The 25,259-nt window shown below is 38.8% G+C and overlaps 1 protein-coding gene across 3 annotated transcripts in view; it reads right to left on the minus strand.

The window, feature by feature from the left end:
• CYBRD1 (cytochrome b reductase 1) overlaps positions 1 to 25,259 on the minus strand; it is an 87,716-nt gene that overhangs the window by 17,040 nt on the left and 45,417 nt on the right. For 2 of the 3 annotated variants that reach the window (XM_082395437.1, XM_082395436.1), the window contains one exon: positions 14,006 to 14,214. The exons of the other annotated variant lie outside the window; for it this stretch is intronic. In XM_082395437.1, coding sequence (XP_082251563.1) covers positions 14,006 to 14,214 — 209 coding nt within the window. The remainder of the gene's footprint in view (positions 1 to 14,005; positions 14,215 to 25,259) is intronic. 3 annotated transcript variants of the gene reach the window in all.

Genomic DNA, 25,259 nt, shown 5'->3' on the forward strand with positions numbered 1-25,259 from the left:
AGTAAGTCACCATATCTTTTCTGTGACTTACCCATGTAAATATATATTTTTTTCCATATTCCTGTTATCCTGCCTCTTCTATTCCTAAGATTCTTATTGTTTTGAATGATTCTTACTGTTTTCTCTTATTTTTTTCAGGATTTATCATGTGTGTCTCTTGTAATCCCATAAAGCTTAATATCTAAGTAGATGGGACACCAGAAATTTGCGTACAGGACCCCAAGACGATTTAACTCTCCTAAATCTTACTTTCCCCATGAAAACATTTTTTTTTCAACAACAGAAAATTACTTTTAAAAGGAAAGGAAAAAATTACAGAACACTTAACTTTGATTAAAAGTGTTCCAAATTATGCAAATGTATAATAACTTATAAAAAGTTAAAATTTATATTAATCATTCTTTATTTCCTTTTAACCATCTTAGCCTTACTATCTTACAAGTAATATGGCAACTTAAATCCTAGTGGACTGAATATTACAAAATCCTTAAGTCCCTTTAAGTCAGTGTTTCTTGAAATGTTGTTCATAGAAGACCTGTATCAGAAACTCTTAAGGTGTTTATTTACAGAGATCCCTGTGCCACATCCAAATCTGCTAAATCAGAATTTCTGGAAGTAGAGTTTAGGAATCTGCATTTTGATGGAATGCCAGGGTGATTCTTACTACATGTTGCAGTCTGAAGACCACTGCTTTTGATTCGCTCAAATTATTTCAGAGATATGGGTTAAGTGCATTCTGGAAAATCCCTAAAAGTGAAGGCAGTAGACTGTTACCTTCAGTCTACAAACACTTACTAAGTGCAAACGAAGTGCTCCAGAGTTTAGGAACCATCACCTACAGAAAACTGTTCTTCACCACTATGGAGTTCTTAGGAGAGCTAAAGAAAAGTAAAATCTCATTTAAAAAGTTATTATTTAGATATGAAAGTGAAGATGTAGTATGGTTCTAATTATGCTTAAAATTTTTTCTTAACTATATATTCATGGGCATAATAAGAGCCTAAAGGAAATAAACCAAAATATAATGATAGCTCTAGATTATGGCATTATCAGTGATTTGAGGATTTTTCTTTCCATTTTTCTGATTTTATAAAATTTTAAATAAATGTATATTACTTTTATAATTAGAAATAGACAATGAAAGTTTACTTTTAAAGTTCCTGTGTTAGGTATCTGGGCTTTTCTCAGTTAATTATTATTGTCCTTTAAAGATACAAATGTATTTTACTATGCCAGTTTTATCTCACTTTATGAAACGGATGAGTTTTTAAAAAAAAGATATGTGTAAACTTTTAGACATAATAAAAGCTTTTATTTGCAAAAGTCATTAATGAGACCAGGAAACATCTGCTTAGCTAGCTTTTGTATTAGGTATGATTTGCTTTTTTTTAAGGGTAGAGGTGGATTTAATGAGAATCAAGTGATTTACAGATTATTATATGGAGGCTCCTCCCAGCTCCTCTTCATTTTTCTGCTATTGTATACACAGCCAGCAGAGATTCAACCAACTGCTGATGGAAAATATTTTTTTAAATTTCCAGAGGGCTTCCCTGGTGGCGCAGTGGTTAAGAATCCGCCTGCCAATGCAGGGGACACGCGTTCGAGCCCTGGTCCCGGAAGATCCCACATGCCGCGGAGCAGCTGGGCCCGTGAGCCACAACTACTGAGCCTGCGCGTCTGGAGCCTGTGCTCCGCAACAAGAGAGGCCGCGATAGTGAGAGGCCCGCGCACTACGATGAAGAGTGGCCCCCACTTGCCACAACTGGAGAAAGCCCTCGCACAGAAACGAAGACCCAACACAGCCATAAATAAATAAATAAATAAATAATTAAAAGAGATAAGCAAAACATTCTCTCTATAAATTTGATCTTTAAAAAAAAAAAAAAAATTTCCAGAAAGTTCCAAAAAGCAAAATTTGAATTTGCCAGGCAATTTTTTACATAGCATTTACATTGTATTAGGTATTACAAGTAACCTAGAGATGATTTAAAGTATATAGGAGGATATGCATGGGTTATATGCAAATACTACACCATTTTATATAAGGGACTTGAGCATCCACAGATTTTGGTATCCATGGGGGTCCTGGAACAAATCCCTCGTGGATACTGAAGGATAACTATATTCACTCATTCCTTCATTTAAAGCACATATTTCTGGGCCACATCCCCAGAGTTTCTGACTCAGTAGGTCTGGAGTAGAGCCTAAGAATTTATTTCTAACTCCCCTGGTAATGCTAATGCTGCTGTCCTAGGGACCGCTCTTTGAGCAGCTCTGTCTGAGGTTATTTGCAAGCTGTGTTTTTCAAACATAACGGCACATTTCTTCTAGGGGTAAAAACATCTAATCAGAACCAACTAGAATATGTCCATAGTTTTTTGTAAAAAGAAATGACAGACATTCAAATTGAAGTCTCCTGTCAATATCCTACATTTTCTTGCTGCACTGTCTTTCATCAAGTACACCTGGCAATACCTCAACCTGGCTCAGACATCTTCAGGACTACCCCTGGTGTGCTAGGTCCCACTGGAGTAAATCACGCAGTCGGGCTTCCCTGGTGGCGCAGTGGTTGAGAATCTGCCTGCCAATGCAGGGGACACGGGTTCGAGCCCTGGTCTGGGAAGATCCCACATGCCGCGGAGCAAATAGGCCCGTGAGCCACATTACTGAGCCTGCGCGTCTGGAGCCTGTGCTCCGCAACAAGAGAGGCCGCGATAGTGAGAGGCCCGCGCACTGCGATGAAGAGTGGCCCCCACTTGCCGCAACTAGAGAAAGCCCTCGCACAGAAACGAAGACCCAACACAGCCATAAATAAATAAATAATTTTTTAAAAAAAATCACGCAGTCAAGGGGACTAGCATCGCTATAAATTCATGGTTATGATGCTCGTGGCTATAAGCACTTCAGTGCTGCTCAACAATCCTTATACTGTCTGATTTATCAACTGGTCCTCCATGTTTCTCCCATGCGCAAACCTCTGGCTCTCTTGTGTGCCTCCCCACTATTGGCAGATGATCCTACTACCACCTCATGGGAAAACAGAGGCAACTTCAGAGAAGAGCCTCATTTTTCTGCCACCAAACGAAACAAACCAAACATCCATCCCAAGCGAACAATTCCTTTCCTTCTTCAATTGCAATGGAGTTGGTGTCCTCCAACTTTCCAGCAGTCTCCACAACCTACTTCTTGAAGACATAGCTACAAATTATTGCATCTCTCCAGTATTCACTACCTTTCCTTCTCTATGGTGCTATCCAGTGAGCATTTTAACATGCCCAAACTTCTCACAACAAAATGAAGTAAAAAAGAAAGCACCCAAGCACCTGACTTGACTCTTGTCTCTGACCAGTTACCACCCTCTCTCTCTTCCCTTTCTTACCCAAACCTCTTTATTGAGTTGTCTCTATTTTCTCACTGTAAACAAAGGAAGAAAAAAGAGAATTTTGCTCAATACCCAATTCTACAAGGATTAACCTGCTGCAGTCACTGACCAACAGACAGAGGAAAGGAAGACATAAACAGGATGCTCTGTTCTTTGGACAAATAGGCCCCTTAGATAGTTAGATGTACATCTCAAGAAGAATTCTAATGAGCTCAGACTCTTGCATCTTCCCATACACTAGAAAAACACTAAAGTCATAAACTTGAGATATCTGCTCTTTGGGACTAGCAGTTATCTTTTACCAAGATGTTACTTGACTGCATGTATTCCCAAGCCCCAAATCACATATATACTTACTGGCTTCTCTCCTACCTCTTTGGAGCAGTTTACTCAGAGCTACTGAGTGATTGTCTCCCACACTATAGTCCTCAGTAAGACCGTGAATAAAACTTAAATTCACAGCTCTTATGTTGTGCATTTTCTTTCAGTCAACATCACCTTCTATTTCCTGTTCAATTTACCGAAATCTGGCTTCTGCCCACCAAGAAAACTGCTCTCCAGGGTCATCAGTGACTTCCAGATCACTAAATCCAATGGATAGTTTTTAGACCCTATTTTCCTTGACTTTTCAGTAGCATTTGGCACTCCTAAAGCCCTCTCCTCCCCCTCTAATGTTCCCTTTCTCATCCCCCCCTCACTTTTTCAAGCCTGAAAGTGACTCTCTCTCATCCCCTGTATCACTGACTTTCCAAATCTCATTAATTCTACCTCCTAAATATCTTCAGGAACTACACACTTTGCTAACTGCTATTGCAACTCCTCCAGGCCACCATCATTTCTCATCAGAACCTTTGTAAACATCTTCAACCTAGTCTTTCTAAATTTACTCCTGTCCAGCCTCCAATTCATCTTCCATACCCACTCCAGGCAGCTCAAACTCCTTCCTGTTTCTCAAATAAAGCAAATTTTTACCCATATACTGTTCCATTCATAGATACTCTCTCCACTTTGACCACAGACCTCATGACTCCAGTTCTTGATCTGACTTCCTTTATTCTCTATACCATAAGAGAGCTCTCCTAGAACACTCCATACCCATCCAATCTACCAAATACTCAATGACCTGTCTTCCCCTGTAAGCTTCATGAGGGCAGAGAGCATGTCTCTTTGGGCCCATGTGTGTCTTGTGGAACAATGTATCCCCCATAACCTAGACAGGTATCTGACGCATAACAGGTATTTAACTCTGTTGAATAAATGGATGGATTTAGGAATAAAATTTCAATGACATAAAATGCATATTCTCAACCATGAAGGTGTCTATGATCTATAGTTGAAATGAAAAATGCCATCTTCAGGTCATAAAGGAGCCTACCACAAGACTTACACTTCTAATAATAACAGCTTACTTGTGTCATTCCAGTATGCTAAGCCCTAGCCTGAGCCTTTCCATGCATTATTTGTCTTTGGTTCTTATGATGTTGTGAAGGATGTATGAAAACCTTAATTTCTAGGTGAGCAAACTAAGTCCAAAAAAGTTCAATAACATGTCCAAGGTCACAAATTACAAATGAATGAAACTGATTCAAACTAAGGTCTTCCTGGGTCCAAGTTCTGTGTTCTTAAATACTACCAGCTCTCTGGATCTGAGCAAGGAAGAAGCCAGGGACCACATTTTCTCCTGCTAAACAAAAGTCAGAAAGTTGTGACATGACATTTCTGAGAAGCCTAGTTAGCACACAAATAAAACAACTGGAGATAAGAATCTGAATATTTCAGAGGGCAAAAGAGAATCTTGAAACAATCAAAAATGTTTTCAGGGCTTCCCTGGTGGCGCAGTGGTTGAGAATCTGCCTGCCAATGCAGGGGACACGCGTTCGAGCCCTGGTCTGGGAAGATCCCACATGCCGCGGAGCAGCTGGGCCCGTGAGCCACAAGTACTGAGCCTGTGCGTCTGGAGCCTGTGCTCCGCAACAAGAGAGGCCACGATAGTGAGAGGCCCGCGCACCGCGATGAAGAGTGGCCCCCGCTTGCCACAACTAGAGAAAGCCCTCACACAGAAACGAAGACCCAACACAGCCATAAATTAATTAATTAATTTTAAAAAAATGTTTTCAATTCACCCAAGTTTAATATTAGAAAATCTAATGATGTGATTGACTACATTAACAAATTAAAGAGGAAAAACCATATTCATCTCAACATACACAAAAAATATTCAATAAAATTCTACATCCATTCATGATTTCGAAAGAAAAACAAAATGGTTTCGCAAACTGGAATTAGAGGAAATGTGAAGCATCTGCACTGAATAGTGAAATATTAGAAGTATTCTCTTTAAAATAAGAACAATTCAAAGAGTCTTATCTCTACCTCTATTCTATACCTTGTAAATACTTCTATATACTTCAATACTTCTATACTCTTCAATTCCACTGGCTAGGATGCAGAGGAAAAGACATACGACAAAACTGGCAGTGCAGATAAGTGGCAAAGACAGGGACGATTCAATAAATGGTGCCAGGGAAAAAGTTTATCAATATGGAAAAAAATGAAGTTAGATAACAACATCACATCATGAACTAAGTTAATTCTAAATGAATTAAGTACTTAAATATCAAAGACAAAACTTCAATATTCTTAGAAAACATAAGAGAAATTAAAATTTCCAATAATATTACTGTAGTGTAACCTCTGGGCTATTTGTAGGCTTTTCTCTTAGACCAATTGTTCTCAAATATCACTGTGCCTCTGAATCACCTGGAGGGCCTATGAAAGCACATACTGCTGGGCTCGCCCCCTGCCCCCAACCCAGAGTTTCTGATCCAGGAGGTCTGAGTAGAACCTGAGAATCTCATTTGTTTTGACCTCAGGGTAGGGAAGGATTTCATACACAAGGCATCAAAACAAAAAATAATAACCTTAAAGGAAAAGATGATTAATTCATTTCATTAAAATTGAGAATTCCTATTTGTCAAAAAGTACTAACAAAAGAGAAAATACAAGTTTCAAACGCTTGAAGATATATGCAATACATATAAATGAAAAGGACTTTGACACAGAACACCTATAAATCTTTAAGAAAAAGGAAAACAAACTCATTTTTGAAATGGACAAAAGACATGAACAGGTATTTTTTTAGAGGTGAACCATAAGTAATCAGTGAAATAAACAATAAAACCACAAGAAGACACCATTTTATACCCACTAGTTTGGCAATATTTTAAAAGTTTGAAGAGGATGCATGTTGGCAAGGATGTGCCATATGGGAACACTTATTTGCTGCTGGCAGGAACATACTTGGGTCATCCACTTTGGCAAACAAGTTGATGTTACTCTTTTAGACTGAGTATATAACTGCACTCCTAAGTATACCGCCAGAGAAACCTTTGCATATGCGGACCAAGAGATGTGTATATGAATGTTCAGTGCAGCACTGTTTGTAACAGAAAACAATTGAAAATTGCCCAAATGTCTAATAGCAGGAGAATAGATAAGTAAATGTATGGCTTATTTATACAGTGGAATACAAAAGTAAAAATGAAGGGCTTCCCTGGTGGCACAGTGGTTAAGAATCCGCCTGCCAATGCAGGGGACACGGGTTCGAGCCCTGGTCCGGGAAGATCCCACATGCCACAGAGCAACTAAGCCCGTGTGCCACCACTACTGAGCCCAGGTGCCACAACTACTGAAGCCTGCACGCCTAGAGCCCGTGCTCCACAACAAGAGAAGCCACCTCAATGAGAAGCCTGTGCACTGTGACAAAGAGTAGCCCCCACTCACTGCGCACAGCAACGAAGAACCAAAGCGGCCAACAATTAATTCATTAATTAAAAAAAAAAAATTCTTTGAGGGAAAAAAAAAAAGTAAAAATGAGTAAACTACACCTAGAGGAATCAATATAGTTGAATCAGTAGAAAGAAAAAAAAAAGCTGTAATTGAATACATTTGATACTGCTTTTTAAAAAGTAAAAAAATAAAAAATAAACATATTGTTTGGGGATTTACAGTATGTGGTAAAATTATAAAGAAAAACAGGAATGAGAAAAAAACTTCTGGAGAATGGTTACCTCCAGGGGTTGGGATGGGTAGAAAGATGTGGGATCAAGTTGGGGGTGAGGAGATGTCCTATGTTTTCTAAATTAAGTTGGATGGTGGAATCATGAGAGTTAACTTTATTATGATTCATAACTTCTACATACACACAATGGTTTGTTTTTTTTTTTTAAATCCCCCAGAGGCTAGATCTCACAAGTAGAAAAAATACCTACAACTTAAAATGCTTTGCAATTCATAGACAAACACGAGGAAGGGTGAAGACTTTTCAGCTTGTATTGGTTGTATTGCTTTGTTGCTAGCCCCCTTTCTGTCCTCCTTTTTTTTTAAAAATTTATTTATCTATTTATTTTTGGCTGCGTTGGGTCTTTGTTGCTGCGTGCGGGCTTTCTCTAGTTGTGGTGAGCAGGGGCTACTCTTCGTTGTGGTGAGTGAGCTTCTCATTGCGGTGGCTTCTCTTGTTGCGGAGCACAGGCTCTAGGCGTGTGGGCCTCAGTAATTGTGGCACATGGGCTCAATAGTGTAGGCTCTAGAGCGCAGGCTCAGTAGTTGTGGCTCACGGGCTCTAGAGCACAGGCTCAGTAGTTGTGGCGCACGGGCTTAGTTGCTCCCCAGCATGTGAGATCTTCCTGGACCAGGGATTGAACCCATGTCCCCTGCATTGGCAGGCAGATTCTTAACCACTGCGCCACCAGGGAAGTCCCTGATTTCACTCTTGATAAGTAGATATAGTTACGTTCTTTGTAACAGCTGTATAATATTCAACATGGATTTACCACAAATTATTTAGCCATTCCCTTATTGATGGACATTTAGGTTGCTTCCCGTTTCCTGCAAACATTGCTGCACTAAAAATCCTTCTTATTCCTTTTGTGACAGTATTTTATTTCCACTCTCCCCAAATGTGGGATCACTAGGTTAAAGAGTAAGTATATATATATATATACTTTAAATTTTTACTGGAGTATAGTTGATTTACAATGTTGTGAAAGAGTAAGTATATTTTTTAAAAAAATAATAGATATTAACAAACTACTTCCCTAATTCGGTGGCAATTCACTTTCCCACCAGCACGGCAGAAGTGCATCCTTACCTCACATCTATGACAGCAATGGATATCATTATTGTTGTTCTGTCAGTCTCATGAGAGAAAATGTTACTTTATTGTTGTTTTAACTTACATTTCCCTAGCTTCTTAGTGAGGTTGGACATTTTATCATATGCTCATTGGTGATTTAATTCTTCTTTGAACTGCCTGTTCAACTCTTTTGTTCATTGTTCTATTAGGTTGACTTATTATTATTAATTTTTAGGAGTTGTTTTGTATATTAAACACATTAACCCTTAACACATGACATGATTATTCCCCATATCTCCTTGTGCAGTTCCTGCTGACTTGAATAACTTTTGTCACATATACAGTCAGCCCTCCATAGCCACGGGCTCAGCATACATAAATTCCACCAACCACAGATCAAAAATATTAAAAAAAAACAAATTCCAGAAAGTTCCAAAAAGCAAAATTTGAATTGGCCGTGGATCAGCAACTATTTATATAGGATTTACATTGTATTTACAGAACATTTACATTGTATTAGGTATTATAAGTAATCTAGAGATGATTTAAAGTATACGGGAGGATGTGTGCAGGTTACATGCAAATACTACACCATTTTATACAAGAAACTTGAGCATCCTCGGATTTTGGTGTCCAAGGGGGTCCTGGAAACAATCCCCCAAAGATATTGAGAGATGACTATAATTAAAAAAAAATTTTATGTAGTCATAAATGTCTTTCTTTTCCTTTATGGTTTCTAGATTTCTTGTCAATCTTATGGCCTCCCCTATCTCAATATTATACAGGTTATATGCTTCTTAATTTTCTTTTTCTCTTTTCACTCATTTTGGATTTTTTATACTCATACCTTTAATCTACTGTATCTGGAATTTTTTTTTCTTTTGTGTGATGTACAGAGTCTTTTTGTTTGTTTGGTTTCTTCCAAATGGATAGCCAATTATGATGGTAACATTGATTAAACAAGCATTCTTTCCCTGGTAAATTGAAACACCATAGTGTCATAGAAAAAGTTCTTATACACACTTGGGCTATTTCTGTCCTCTCTGTTCTTGCCATGGATATATTTTGTTTATTCCTGTATGAATATCTTGTTTTGAATAAAGCAGGTCTCCCTTCACATCTTCAAAATTTTCTTGGTTATCCTTGGATATTTGTTCTTCTGAATAAAGTTTAAAACTCCCATTGGGTTTAAAATTATATTAACTATAAATATTAGTTGAAGAGGGCAGGATGTTTCTATATTAATTTTTCTCTTTCAATAACATGGTATCCTTCTATTCATACCATGTTTTCTGTTTTTCAATAAGATTTTATAGTATTCTACTATAAGATTTACAGGATTCTACTTCTTATTCTAAATGGTTATTTCTAGTATGGGCAAAAGTTATTGGATTCTGCATGGCTATCTTATATCCAGATACCTTCCCAAATTCTCTCATTATTTTAGCCATCTCTTAGGTTTCTAGACATGTATTATATGATCTGCAAACAAGAAAAAAGTCACAAATTTTCTATTATTTAGTCAGATTTTTTTCATTATCTTATGCATTAGCTAAAACTTCTAAAACAAAGTTGAATGACGAAGGTACCAAGCATCAGTGTCTTATTTATTTAATGGAAATGTCTTCCGTATTTCACAGTTTAAGCTGATGTTTGCTGTTGGATATTGGTAAAGGTGTTTATCATCAGAACTGTCACCTTAGATGTGAAGTATGTAGTGCACAATGGGGCAACATCTAAGAGGAGTTTGTTTTCTCTCGGTGTACTGGATCAGTTTAAAGTATCTGTTCCTTGTAGGTCAAAGGTATAAAACAATCTGGACCTGATGTCTTTTTTAGTGATAGATTTCAAATGACCTTACCAGTTGCTTATAATGTTATTGGTCTGTTTAGGTTTTCTAGTTCCTCTTGGGTCAAATTTGGTAGCTTACATTTGGCAAGAAAACAATCCTTTTTTCTTTCTTTAAGATTTTTAAGAATATTACCATATATTAATAATTTAATAAATTTAATAAACTGTCCTAATTTTAAAATATTATTTATATCTATGACTATATTTCTTTCTTATTCTGAATGTTGTATATTGTGCTTTTTCTCAATCAGATTTGCAGTGGTTTATCTATTTTATTCTACTTGTTTTAAAGAACCAGCTTTTCACTTTATTTGTAATTTCTTCTATTTTTAATTTATGGTTGTGATAGGCTAAATCATGCTACCTCCCAAAGATGTCCACAACTTAATCCCTGCAGGCTATGAATATGTTATGTCACATGGCAAAAGATGCTTTGCTGATGTAATTAAGCTTATGGATTTTCTGATTGGGAGAAAACCCTGGATTATCTGGGCAGCCCAATCTAATTACATGAACCCTTTCAAAAACAGAGAACTTTGACTGGAGGAAGAAGAGATGAAGAGGAGAAAGAAGGAGAAGTCAGAGAGATTCCAAGCCAGTGAGACAGAGGGAGCCATGTGCAAGGAACAGAGAGAGAAGCTAAGGACAACCATCAGCCGACAGCCAGTGAGAGTATGGGGACCTCAGTCTTACAACCGCAAGGAACTAGATTTTGCCAACAACCTAAATTAGCTTGGGAGCTGATTCTACCCCAGAGTCTTTCCATAAGAGCCCAGGCCAGCTAACACCTTGATTTTGACCTTGTGAGACCCTGAGCAGAGAAACCAGCCAAGCCAATCTGGACTTCTGATGTAGAGAAACTGTGAGGTAATATATTTGGGTTGTTTTAAGCCACTACGTTTGTGGTAAATTGTTATGGCAACAATAGAGAACTAATACAACTGTTCATGGATTTTTTTTTTTTTTTTTGGTGTTTACTTTTCCTTGTATGTTTTGCTGTCCTCTTTTAGTTTCTTTTTTTTTCTCCTGGTTTTATCGAGATATAATTGACCTTCAGTTTCTTAAGTGAATACTCCATTTACATATTTTAAGTTTTTCTTTCAATAAATAAAGGCATTTAAGCCTATATTCCTCTGAGAACCATTTTATCTAAGACCCATAGATTTTCCAATAAATATTCTCTTTTTTGCTAATTCCTAGATATTTCTTAATCTTATATATTAAGATATAGAGCACAGTATAAATTGGTTTTTAGAAATTCCAGATTAAAAGGTATATCTAGGATAGGAAACTTTTTTTTTTAGCTTTAAAAGCTTTTATTGTTATACAGAAATGCATGTGTATTTAGAAGATACAAAAAGTGAAAAGAAAAATAATCAACTGGAATCCAGCCACCTAGAGATCATTTCTGTTAACATTCTGATGCACATCTTTCCAGATGTTCAGAGAATGCCTTGGCATATAACTAATGCACTAAAGGCATGTTATCTAATCCATTTTAACTACTGTACTCAGAACCATAGAACCCTCTCACAGGCAAGCTACATAAAGTTTTGGGTGGTCTCCATTCTGTTCCTCAGAAATATGGCTGTCCACTGAAGATGATCAAACATGGGCTGAGTGATGGTGGGGATGTTGTGGAAACAGTAGGACCATGTGGGGAGAGCTCAGGATTGGAAAGACCAGTGCCTGAGTCCCAGCTCTGCCACCTGCTGTGTAACCTGTGCGTCCTCAGCATCTGTAAAGACTATCTCACTTGAAGGACTACGTGAGATAAGCAGAATGCTTCACACTTCGCTCTGGCTCTAATATCCTGCATTCTGGTGTGGCACAAAGGAGGTGAGGCAAAGTGAGGGGAACAAACCGCTGAAAGCAGAACAGAAAGCTGGGAAAGTCCCGAAGAGATGCTAGTAGACCAAGGGGGTCCCCAAAGCAACTGGCAGCATCTCAATGGCCCCTGCTCTTGCCATCCTACTCTCTGAAGGGAGAGGGTCCACCAGCTGGCAGCAGAGGAGGACGCTGTCTCCCAGATGAGAACACTGAGGGAAAATCAACTTTGAGGGCAGGAGATCTGGGCTAGGCTCAGCCACCCAATTTGAGATATTTTCCTTGTTCCTTCTTGATCAGTAAGATCATGTTTGATACAGGGTTCTCCCTATGCTCCCCTTCTGTCTGGCACCTTTCAATCCACCAATCCCTACCTCCAGGCATGCTAATGCAAACTTAAATTATTAATAGTGTCCATATAGATATCAACTTTTACTTAGTTAAAATTCAAAAAGGCTTAAGTCTTTAAAAACCTTACTTTAAGAAGCAGAAAAATGACAAATAAATGTCTGCTAAGAGATCCTTTTTTAAAGAGGTCATACAGTCATATATTCTAAAATATGCCTTGAGGTTTTATGAACTCACTCCAGTTTCTTCTCCTATATCCACAGAAAAGTAAGTTCACAATTATGTCCCAATCAAGAGTTGGATATATGTACTAAGGAAGGGAAGTGAATTGACATAGTTTGTCAAAAAAATTGACAAAGATTTTTCAACAAAATGGTTAACACCAAAAACATTAAAAATTAACCTTTACTTTTGTGATCTAGAACAGCTAAATTCCTATCTCACTCCATTAACTTACATTTAAATATAGTGCTCTTAAGAGTATGTGTTTTTTGGGGACTTCCCTGGTGGTCCAGCGGTTAAGACTCGTGCTCCCAATGCAGGGGCCTGGGTTCGATCCCTGGTCAGGGAACTAGATCCCCCATGCTGCAACTAAGAGACCGCATGCGGCAACAAAGACCTGGTACAGCCAAATAAATAAATACTTAAAAAAGAGTATGTGGGCACTTCCCTGGTGGCACAGTGGTTGGGAGTCTGCCTGCCGATGCAGGGGACACGGGTTCGAGCCCTGGTCTGGGAAGATCCCACATGCCGCGGAGCGACTAAGCCCGTGAGCCACAACCACTGAGCCTGCGCGTCTGGAGCCTGTGCTCCGCAACGGGAGAGGCCGTGACGGTGAGAGGCCCGCGCACCGTGATGAAGAGTGGCCCCCGCTCGCGGCAACTGGAGAAAGCCCTCGCGCAGAAACGAAGACCCAGCACAGCCAAAGATAAGTATAAATAAATAAATAAATTTATTTAAAAAAACATAAAGATAGCTGTTACATCCTTTAAAAAAAAGAGTATGTGTTTTTAGTAAATGAAGACATTTAATAAATGAAATGAAAATAATCACTGAGCCTTCAAAACCTAACAAAGACGTAAAAATTCACCTCTTTACTCATAAAGTTAAACCTAGAAAATAGAAGTGACAGAGAATGTGAGAAAGAAATCTATAGCTCTTGCCTGTGCTAGTTTATCCAGCACATGGAATTTAAAGTCCAAACAATGGCAGCCTAGATATTATGAGATGGCAATTTCTCTACATACATATGTCCATATTTAAACCCTTACATTCAAGCTCATAACTGAATTCTGCAGTTCTGATGCCCCCTCAGGGGGAAATACTTATAATGGAAACAAATGGAACAGTGACTAGTGGGAATGAGATGATTTCCAAGAAACTATGAATGAATGGAAAACACCGAAAGTATCTGAATTGTTTTACTTTTTATATCTTGTTTAGAAATACACTGAGATACTGACCTGTAAGATGTAGAGAATGACAGCTGTCAGTCCAACCCAGCTGTGCAGACTATACATATTGGGGATGTTCCTGGCATTGTGGAAATCAAAAACAGCCACCAGAGAAATAATTGCAAGAATGGCAGCAACAGCGTTTAACCCTGCATGGATGGATTTCATCAGGAGCTTGCTGCATTTCCAGGTCCATGGCAGTCTGTATACGATGATGGCTAAAAAGAGACAAAAGGGGACAGAATGTAGTGGTGCTGTTTTTTTAATCAACACAAGATGAACAGTTCGACACAGTGAACGCTCCCTTTTGTGAAACCCTTTTCTCTTGGCTTCTGCTTCCCCCCTCTTCCCTGCCTCTCAGTGGTTCCTTCTTGGGCTCTTTGCTGGAATCTTCTTTACTCCCAACTTACGAACGAACCTTGCTGCCTCTCAGGCTCCGTCCTAGGATTTTTTTCCTCTCTCTGCTCTCTCTCTGCGTGATCTCATTCACTCTTTCATTAAAATGCTACCTGCATGGTAGGGACTCCAAAATTCTCATCTCCAGCCCAGAACTTTCTTCTGAACTCCACACCCACATAATCCAATGGCTTCTTGACATCTCCACATAGATGCCTCTCAAATATCTTAAACTCAACATGTCCAAAATGAAATTCTTAATCTTATGATCTGGTTTCTTCATATAAGTGTCTTAATTTGACAAGAAAAAGACAGACTAAACAATAGAAAAATATGCGCAAAGATTTAAATAGACAAAGTATATCCAAGTATTTCACAAAAGAGTATATCCTAGTGACTAATAAACATAATAAAGATATCAACTTCATTGGTCAACAGAGAAATGAGAATACCTCTACCACATATCTGAATGGCTAAATATGGAAAACACTGAGTATTGGAGAGGTTGTGAAACAATCAGAACGCTCATGTTCTGCTGATAAGAGTTTAAATGAGAACAAACACTTTGGAAAACTAGCAGCGTCTACTTAAGCAAAACATATTCATACCTTATGATCTAGTAATCCTACTCCTGAGTATATGCCCCAAAGAAGTATGTATATAAGTTCACCAAAAGACAAGTACTAGAATATTATTACAGCACTATTCACTGTAGCCAAAACCTGGGAACTTCCCAATGTCCATCATTAAGAGATTGAATAAATAAATTGTGATATATTCACATCATGGAATAATATACAGCAAAGAGGATGAATGAACTAAAACTAGAACTTCACCCAATAATATGGACCAACCTATAATGTCAATGCCAAGAAACCAGACATAAACAAGTATATACTGTATGATTCAATTGATATGAAGTATAAAAACAGGCAACACATATCTCTGCAATAAGAAAAGTCAAGATATTGGTTGCCCTTGTGAGGAAGGGTTATAGCAACTGGAGAGGAATGAACGAGGGATTTCTGGGCTCCGGCTAATAATCTGATTTTCAAACTAGGTGTTGGTTATGTAGGTAATCACTGAGGGAAGATTCATTAAGCTATACATTTATATGTATACTTTTCTGCATGTAGATTAAACTTCAACAGAAAGATACTTAAAAAGCTTTTTTTTTTTAGTGTCCTGGCTTAAGCAATAGGTTATATACCCACCTTACCCAGCATGCAATTAATTTTTGTTCTGAAGACAATATCCTGCCCCAACCCACCCTCATTCCACTCCTTCAGTCCATGTCAGGGAAAATTTAGATATCTGGAAATATATGGCGGATTGAAAATGTTTAAAGAATACTTCCTTGGAAAATGGATTCTATTATATCATATATTCTATTATATAGCAGTGAATCATGTATATTTCTTAATTCCAGAAAAGAAGAAGCAGACACTGATGCTGCCTTTTCCCTTCAAAGACATTTATAATTTGAATATATGAAACTTAATTGGATCATAAAAATGTAAGAGATTATCTTGTCCATTTTCAGGTAGAAACACAAAAAACCTACAAAGATAGATGTGAATTCAGCCTCTTTAGAGCTTTCAGCACAAGATGTCAATCTTCCTATTATTTGGTTCCATTCCAACACTTGACAGGCCTCACCATTAGGACAGTATTCCTTTTATGTAATCCAAATTCTGAAGGACTACCACTTACTAATTTTAGTGCATATATGGCTATCTTATAAATGTTGATTGATTATATTTCCTTGAGGATATGGAAACTTTGTAGACAATCATTTCTATATTCAACAAATTTTTTCAAACCATTTAACACAACACCTTAAAAGGTACACTTTGTTTTTTTTGGCCGTGCCGCACATCTTGTGGGATCCTAGTTCCTCGACCAGGGATCGAACCCTGGGCCCTGACAGTGAAAGTGCCTGAGTCCCAACCACTGGACCACCAGGGAAATCCCAAAAGGTACACTTTTAAAAGCTAGTTCAGGGAATTCCCTGGAGGTCCAGTGGTTAGGACTCAGCATTTCCACTGCCATGGCCTGGGTTCAATCACTGGTCCGGGAACTGAGATCCTGTAAGCCCTGCCGCATGGCCAAAATAATTAATTAATTAATTAATTAATTAAAAATAAAAGCTAGTTCAAGGCCCCTTCTCATCCCTACTTCATCCTCTTTGAAGGCAAAAATGTGTCTTGCTGTTTCTCCTTGTATCCCCAGAGCCTAGGACAGCCCTGGGCTCAAAATATATATGCAGCTCCATTAGTATTTTTTTTTAACTTATTTTGAGATACTGTAGATTTACATACAGTTGTAACAAATAATACAGAGAGATCCCATATACTCTTCACAGTTTCCCCCAGTGGTAACATCTTACATAACTACAGTATAGTATTACATCCAGGAAACTGACGTCAATATAATCTACTGACCTTTTTCGGATTTCAGTAGTTTTATTTGTGTGTGTGTGACCCTTAAGTATTTTTTAAATAAATAAATGTAAAGCACTTTCTGAAGACTGATCAAAGTCCAGAAATCAAATTGATGTCAACTCTAACACTACGGTTTCCCCTCTCATGCTTTTTCTCCTCTGATGACTCAGCGGCACACCCTATATGATCTAGTGGGTTTTTTGGTTTTGGTTTGTTTTTTGCATTTTAACTTATTTTTATACTTAAAATTATATCATGAACATTTCACATCATTAAATTATCCTTGAAAACATGAATTTAAGGACTGTATAATATTCTCATACATATTGGATTTTCTAGATAATAATCAATTGTATGTTGACATACAACTGACATACAGATTATTTCCAATATTTACTAACTTCAACAAAAAGTTGAAGTAAAATAAATTTCACTGTCATAATTATATGACTCCTTAGTTTTTAAGGAAAGCAAATGCCTCTTTACCCAATGACTTAGTAACCTTTTATCTGCACAATCGAGTTTTTTGCAATCAATCTGTGATCAGGCAGCAGTAAAATAAAAATCTACAAAATATTAAAACCTAATAACGTGGGGCTTCCCTGGTGGCGCAGTGGTTAAGAATCTGCCTACCAATGCAGGGGACATGGGTTTGAGCCCTGGTCCAGGAAGATCCCACATGCCGCAGAGCAACTAAGCCCGTGCACCACAACTACTGAGCCTGTGCTCTAGAGCCCGCAAGCCACAACTACTGAGCCTGCGTGCCGCAACTACTGAAGCCTGTGCACCTAGAGCCCATGCTCCGCAACAATAGAAGCCACCGCAATGAGAAGCCCGCACACCGCAATGAGAAGCCCGCACACCGCAACGAAGAGTAGCCCCCGCTCGCCACAACTAGAGAAAGCCCACACGCAGCAACGAAGACCCAACACAGCCAAAAATAAACAAATAAAGTAAATAAATTTATTAAAAAAACCCAAAAACCTAGTAACGCATTTCCCTTTCTCCTGGTTTAGCCTCATTTATTACACACACACACACACACACACACACACACACACACACACACACCTGAGCCCTTGCAAGGTAGTAGGCACCATGCTAAGTGCTTTACATGTTTACATTATAATCCTCGACTCAACTGTGTGAGGAAGGTATGGTTATTATTACCATTACACAGAGCAGGAAGCAGAGGCACAGAGATGTGAAGTAGTTTGCTCAATATCATTTAGTGTTTTTAAATTAATATCACGTTGTTATCATCATCGTGGTCACCATCATTATATCCTCCAGGCACCACCCCAGGGGAAGGAATCTTAGATGAGGGAACTTGAACATCCACATGCGAAAAGGAAATACCCAGGATGTTTGCTCAAATAGCAAATTATAAGCAATAAATCAAAACAGCTTTTCCTCCCCAATCTGGGTCATATTATATCAAAAACTTCCAAAATCAAAACTAACCTCGGATGTTAGAAATCAAGAATAGTTATCATGACTGAGGAGAGTTACAGGGGTTACCAAGGGGATTCTGGGGTGCCTGGAATGTTGTTTCATGATGGGTACATGAGTGTGTTCATGTGATGAGAACACATCACTTATGATTTAGGTACTTTTCTGCATGCATGTGGTTCTTCAATAAAAAGTACCTTAAAAAGGTTGCCCAAAATTCAGAGACAACTATGCTCCCAATGAAGAATTTTCACTCTTCTCAATACTATGGGCACCACAGAGAAATGTGTCAAATTTTCCAAAAAACTGAAGTCTACCCTCTTTGAGTGTCAAAACTTGATTTTTAAACTTTTCACATTTACTCAAATGTTCTTCAAATTGGTTGCACACTAGCTTTCCTTCTCTAGCAGTAGCATGAGTGGAACACAATTTAATCTTTTATTGATGGTTTGGGGGTTATCAACAAAACACAGTCCTATTACTATAAGAGAAAGCCCCTAGGGACTTTTGAAGCAGGAGAGGTACTTGCCTCTGATCCAAACGGGCCCAAACAATTACGTTTCTCTTTTAGTCCCTGGGTCTAGTGTAGAATTTTTCTATCTCCTCTTTTAGTTTCTTGCTCAGGTTAGGGTGCCTGCCTCCAACCTCTCCCCTCCATCAGCCTGCATTATCTGTTATTCCTACCAGTTTTAAGTTCTATTTAAGTTTATAAACTTTTATGATGGCAAAAATCTTAACATCTGTTAAATCTGGGCGATGAGTACATGGGGATCTGTTGAAAGAGTTCATAATAGTTTTAAAGTTAGAACAATATTTCTGTAAGCTTGCAAACCCAGTAGCCAATTAGTCTCAACTGCTAAGTAGGCAGCTTGTGGAAATCTCAGCAGCTCTCATAGGAGTGAGGCATGGAGTTTTCAGCACCTATCCTGGCAACAGAAAAGTTCTGCGGGGTAGCTGACTATGTTTCAAAAATGCTCTCTGGATAGATGGAAGATAACTGCAAAATGCTGCATTTGCATAAGGTGTTTACATGCTTTTTAAAATGCGTAAGTAACCAAAATACGGTGGACTTCAGGAGAAAGGGCAACCGTAGCAAATCAACCACATTTCTTAAACAAGTAGCTCTTCTCAACAGTAGTATAAACTGCCTGGAGAGTGGAATTTAAATATTTCTTGCTTCTTTGGCTTGGCACTTACCTAGACACCATTCCTGAGGTTCAGTGAGAAGGAAGAAAAAGGTCTCATAAGCCCATGAGGAGGGAAAATGCTATCAAACAGCTACTTGTGACTGAAACAAGGGTTTTTCTGTTAGAGGCCCTAGTTGGCAAAAGGGCCAGAAAATGAAGGGAAAACATGAACACATATAATGTGAAAAATACATTTTAAATCTTTCTAAAAGAAAAATTATTGGTGGTGGAACATGCTATTGTGATAAACTTAAAAAAGAAGGAAGGAAGGAAGGAAGGAAGGAAGGAAGGAAGGAAGGAAGGAAGGAAAGAAGGAAGGGAGGGAGGGAGGAAAGGAGGAAGGAAGGAAAGGGAAAAGAAATCAATACCTGTGTACAATTATTTTTTCAACAATGAAGGGAAAAATGAAGTAACTTGAATTTAATTATTAGAAATTTTCTCAGTTCCTAGCAGCATAATCAACTCAGGAGTATGTGAAATATATATTCTTCAAGATGTAATCTCTGGTTTGACACCAGTTTTCCGTCCATATACCATTACAAAACAGTTTTCCATCCATATACCATTACAAAATCCACATATACAAATTTGTCTCACAGCAGGCAATGCAAATTTAGAATTTGTCAAAGTGAATGTGGGGAGAAGGGCACTTGGAAGGAGAGAAATGTCCCCAAACATAGAAAACAATTTGAATTCAGTTCTTCTGTGTTTAAATCTTGTGATTTACGAAGGTAGGAGTACGTCAGTCTTGTTCACTGTCAGATCCCAGCATTTAGCACAGAGCCTAGCACATAGTAGGAGTTCAGTAAGTATGTGTTGAATATACAAATCTTGATAAAGTATAGTAATTTATTATTTCCCAGAAAATGAGCAGATCTTCTTTTAAAACGCACAAATCAAAACCTCAACTGCTGACCCAAGTGTTAGTTCATATAAAACCAAATGGTTGGGCTTCCCTGGTGGCGCAGTGGTTAAGATTCCTCCTGCCAGTGCAGGGGACACGGGTTCGAGCCCTGGTCCGGGAAGATCCCACATGCCGTGGAGCAACTAAGCCCGCGCGCCACAATTACTGAGCCTGCACTCTAGAGCCTGTGAGCCACAACTACTGAGCCCGCGTGCCACAACTACTAAGCCCATGCACCGCAACAACTGAAGCCCACGCGCCTAGAGCCCGTGCTCCTCAACAGGAGAAGTCACCACAATAGAAGCCCGTGCACCATAACGAAGAGCAGCCCCCGCTCGTGGCAACTAGAGAAAGCCCGCGTGCAGCAACGAAGACCCAACGCAGCCAAAAATAAATAAATAAAAATAAATTTATATAAAAAAAAACGGTCCTTTCAAATAAGTAAAAAGTATTCTGCACTCGGCCCCACTTAATAGCTTTAGGTAAGCTTTAAGTGAACCCCAAAATAAAATAAGAGTAAGTTATTGAGACTGAAGTACACTGGAATTTTAAAACACTTATAAATTCTACTTAAATATGGTGTGCCCATTACACTTTTCTTAACACTTTGAATAATGTATTACTTTGACCTCCTTGGTAGAATGTTCCAAGCACGATTATCAAGATTTACAACTTATTTCCCTGTGCACCTAAGAATTCACCTGACTCAGTCCAAAGGACCTCAAGTTTAAATGTAAAAGCAGAGAACCCTCTTTAAATACACTTCTTGAAAAGATTCCTGCAGTGGCTACCAAAGAGAATCTGAGCTCTGAAGCATGCCTGTGCTCTCAGACTGTCTCACAGCATGAATATCATGAAACTGAAAACCTCTGGAGAATCCAAATGAAAGAAGTGATCTGGATGATTTGGAAGATTTGTTTTAGCAACTTGGCACTAGAAGCATCTCTTTGAAGTGACTAAAACCCTCACAAAGGCACCTACTTGGTATGAAATAGTGTATGAAAAGAGAAAAATTCAATTAATTGGTTATACGTTTACAAATACCCAGAAACACCAGCTATATTTTCTTATGCCTCATACCAATATTATGACATTAGAACTAGTATTGGCTCTGATATCATTGGTGGTTTAACCCTGGTTAGGCATTTGATCTCTAAAATTAGGAGTTCAACTTCAAGTCCTAGACAGCTCTAAATATTTAGGGCTCGGGCTTCCCTGGTGGTGCAGTGGTTGGGAGTCTGCCTGCTAGTGCAGGGGACACGGGTTCGAGCCCTGGTCTGGGAGGATCCCGCGTGCCGCGGAGCAGCTGGGCCCGTGAGCCACAGTTGCTGAGCCTGCGTGTCTGGAGCCTGTTCTCCGCAACAACAGAGGCCGCGATGGTGTGGGGCCCGCGCACCGCGATGAAGAGTGGCCCCTGCTTGCCGCAACTGGAGAAAGTCCTGGCACAGAGGCGAAGACCCAACACAGACAAAAATAAATAAATAAAATTTAAAAAAAATTTAAAAAAAAAAATTTAGGGCTCAGGTTTTCTAAAAGAAAACCATAACTCGCCTCTAACAAACTCAAATGAGAAAAACTTGTAGATAGGGCTGCATCTTACTTATTTGTTTTACACTGTCTGGCATACAGTAAGTGCTTAATAAATGCATGCTAATTAAATAAATAGGATAATATATGAAGAAATCGAATGAATGAATTAATGAACAGACTTAGAAAAGTACAACTGGGACTTCCCTGGTGGAGCAGTGGTTAAGAATCCGCCTGCCAATGCAGGGGACATGGGTTCAAGCCCTGGTCCGGGAAGATCCCACATGCTGCAGAGCAACAAAGCCTGTGCGCCACAACTACTGAGCCTGCGCTCTAGAGCCTGCGAGCCACAACTACTGAGCCTGCGTGCCACAACTACTGAAGCTCACGCACCTAGAGCCCATGCTCCACAACAAGAGAAGCCACCGCAATGAGAAGCCCATGCACCGCAACGAAGAGTAGCCCTTGCTCGCGGCAACTAGAGAAAGCCCACGCCCAGCAACGAAGACCCAACACAGCCCAAAATAAACAAATAATTAATTAATTAAAAGAAAGAAAAGTACAGCTGAAGTCTGCAGTCATTTCAAAGCCTGTTTTGATCTTTTAAGAAAGTTTCTATAGGAAGAAAAACAGTTATAACAAAGATTTCTGCTTTATCTTTCTTAAAAGGGAAGATTGTTCTACTCTTTAAGGGAAAAGTTTAAAACCCCACCAAGTCAAGATAGAAAACTCTAGAAGTCACTGGAAGATATATACTGGATTTGGTCCACAGATGTGTTTTGCTTGATCAGCACGATTTAGGGGTTATATTTTGGTTTTGTGGCTTGTTTACTTTTAGACTGAACCAGTTTTTTAAAATCTAGATTCTCCTGGATAATGAGAAACTCTGGCCACTGTGGGCATCCCCACATAGCCACAATCTGCTGGAGCTAAGAGGTTCCTATTTTGCCAGGAGTAGGCAATCTCCGATTCCCTACCTATACCCTGCTGCACGAGGATCTGACCTTTGGTCAAATGAGCTAGTAAACAGAGAGGTTTCTCACCAATGTTATTAGGCAACACTGCTTATAATAAAATTGGCCTCTGATTGGTAAACTGTGTCCGGACTGGGAAGAACAACAAAAAGTCTGTAAAAACCTGATGGAAATACCATACTTTGGGCTTCCCAGAGTGCAGTGGTAACTGTTATATCCTGTATTGGTTTCCTAGGGCTACCATAACAAAGTACCCAAAACTGAATGACTTAAAACAACAGAAATGTATTCTCTCACAGTTCTGGAGGCCAGAAGTCTAAAATCAAGGTATTGGCAAGACTGGTTCCTTCAGGAGGCTCTGAGCGAGAATCCATCCCATACCTCTATCCTCGCTTCTGGTAGCTGCCAGCAATACTTGGTATTCCTTGACTTGTAGACAGATCACTCCAATCTCTGCCTCCATCTTCACATGGCCTCCCCTCTGTGTGTCTGTGCCTCAAATCTCCTTCTCTTTTCTCTTATAAGGACACCAGTTATTGGACTTAGGGCCCATCCTGAATCCAGGCTGATCTCATCTTGAGATCCTTAATTACATCTGCAAAGACGCTAAGGCCCTATTCACAGGTCATTGAGATTAGGACTTAAACATATCTTTTGGGAGCCACTGTTCAACTCACTATATATCTTTTTCAGGGATAAGAAAACCAGGTCCATAGAGTATTTGCAAGAGATACACAACTAAGCTTGTGCGCTACAACTACTGAGCCTGTGCTCTAAAGCCCGTTAGCCACAACTACTGAGCCCACATGCCACAACTACTGAAGCCCACACACCTAGAGCCCGTGCTCCACAACAAGAGAAGCCACCGCAATGAAAATCCCGTGCACCGCAACGAGGAGTGGCCCCTGCTCACCACAACTAGAGAAAGCCCGCGTGCAGCAACGAAGACCCAACGCAGCCAAAAATAAATAAATAAATAAATAAATAAATAAATAAATATTTTTAAAAAGATGACAGAAATTATAACACATTGAAAATAATCCAATGGGGGAGAAACTTGATGCACAAGGAAAAGGGGAGAATTGATGGAGTGAGGAGGCACAGGTGGTAGTTAGGCAGTAACATTCTAATGAGCTTGAGGCCTTTAGAGTAGAGATGTGCTTCCAATATAACATGATGCCCATTCTCCCCTGAGGCTGACTAAAGCAGTGCTTCCAAACCGGCTGTAAACAGCAGAATCACTGAGGGGAAGGGAGGGCACTTTTTCTTTGGACGCTACTATTATCACCACAAATGAGTGGCTGTAAAATTGCATTTTGTTACTAACAATTGACGAAGGTACTGAAATAATCACTCATTTATTCAACAACTATTTATTGGCCTACTTTGTGCCAGTTCCAGGTGTTATTCTAGATGCTGGGGATGCAACAGTGAGCAAAATAATCATGTCTAAAACATTTTTATTAGTTGTATTACAAAGAGATCTACATGTACTTATTTATAACAAAAAAAATGTGCTTGGGGTTGTCTTGAATTGTGTCTTTATGCTCTGTAAAAACCCTCATTTCTTTATGAATGATAGGTTTAATTATCTATGGTGTCCCAAAGGCTGGTTTTGGAGTAGGTATTTGGGGCACTTTCTCCATTCTATTCTTTGCCAGGTTTTACCCCAAGAGCCTTTACAAGTATATTTAAGTGATCTTGGAATTTGGTCACTTTTAGATACATTAATAGGATATCCCATTTGCTTTTTAAGAACTACTCTTAATTTCTTTTTGTTATTCTTTTAAATGTGACTTAAATGAAGTTATATGCTCTCACAAAACCAACTTGAGATCATTATACTATTGAATTTCTCTTCCTTCAGTTTATACAGTCAAAAGAGTTCTACATGTGGAAAAGTAAGGAGTATAGAATTGCTGAGACTTCTTTTCTCTAAATTTATATACTTGAATTTTCTACCTTTTCCTAAAGAACACATTCCACCTTGCTGAACCTTTTAAAAGATCAACAGCCACTTTGAGAGCATTTATTTGTTTCAGTCTTTTCTGTGGCCTTTTCAAGTTTTGTTTCTCTGATTTCCTGGCAGTATACTTATTTCATGGGAAACAGTCCTTTCAGAGAAGCACAAAGCTCTTCTAAAGTTCTCTTTGAAACTTCCTCATTCATGTTTGCTGGATTTCCTACTAGTTTAAAATTTTATTTCAGTTTTAACTATCCTGTAGTCTCTTATACTTTATTTTAGAACACAAATATTTTCCAAAAGACACACAGATATTTATTTTGTAACTTCTGTGTTACCCTTGCTTTCTTCAGAGCTTACTTCTTAAAGGTGTTTCAAAGGACACATATTTGTTCTCACATAGTTTTAAATATTGT

Source organism: Balaenoptera borealis (assembly GCF_965194805.1).
Source record: "Balaenoptera borealis genome assembly, chromosome: 6".
NCBI classification, from domain to species: domain Eukaryota; kingdom Metazoa; phylum Chordata; class Mammalia; order Artiodactyla; family Balaenopteridae; genus Balaenoptera; species Balaenoptera borealis.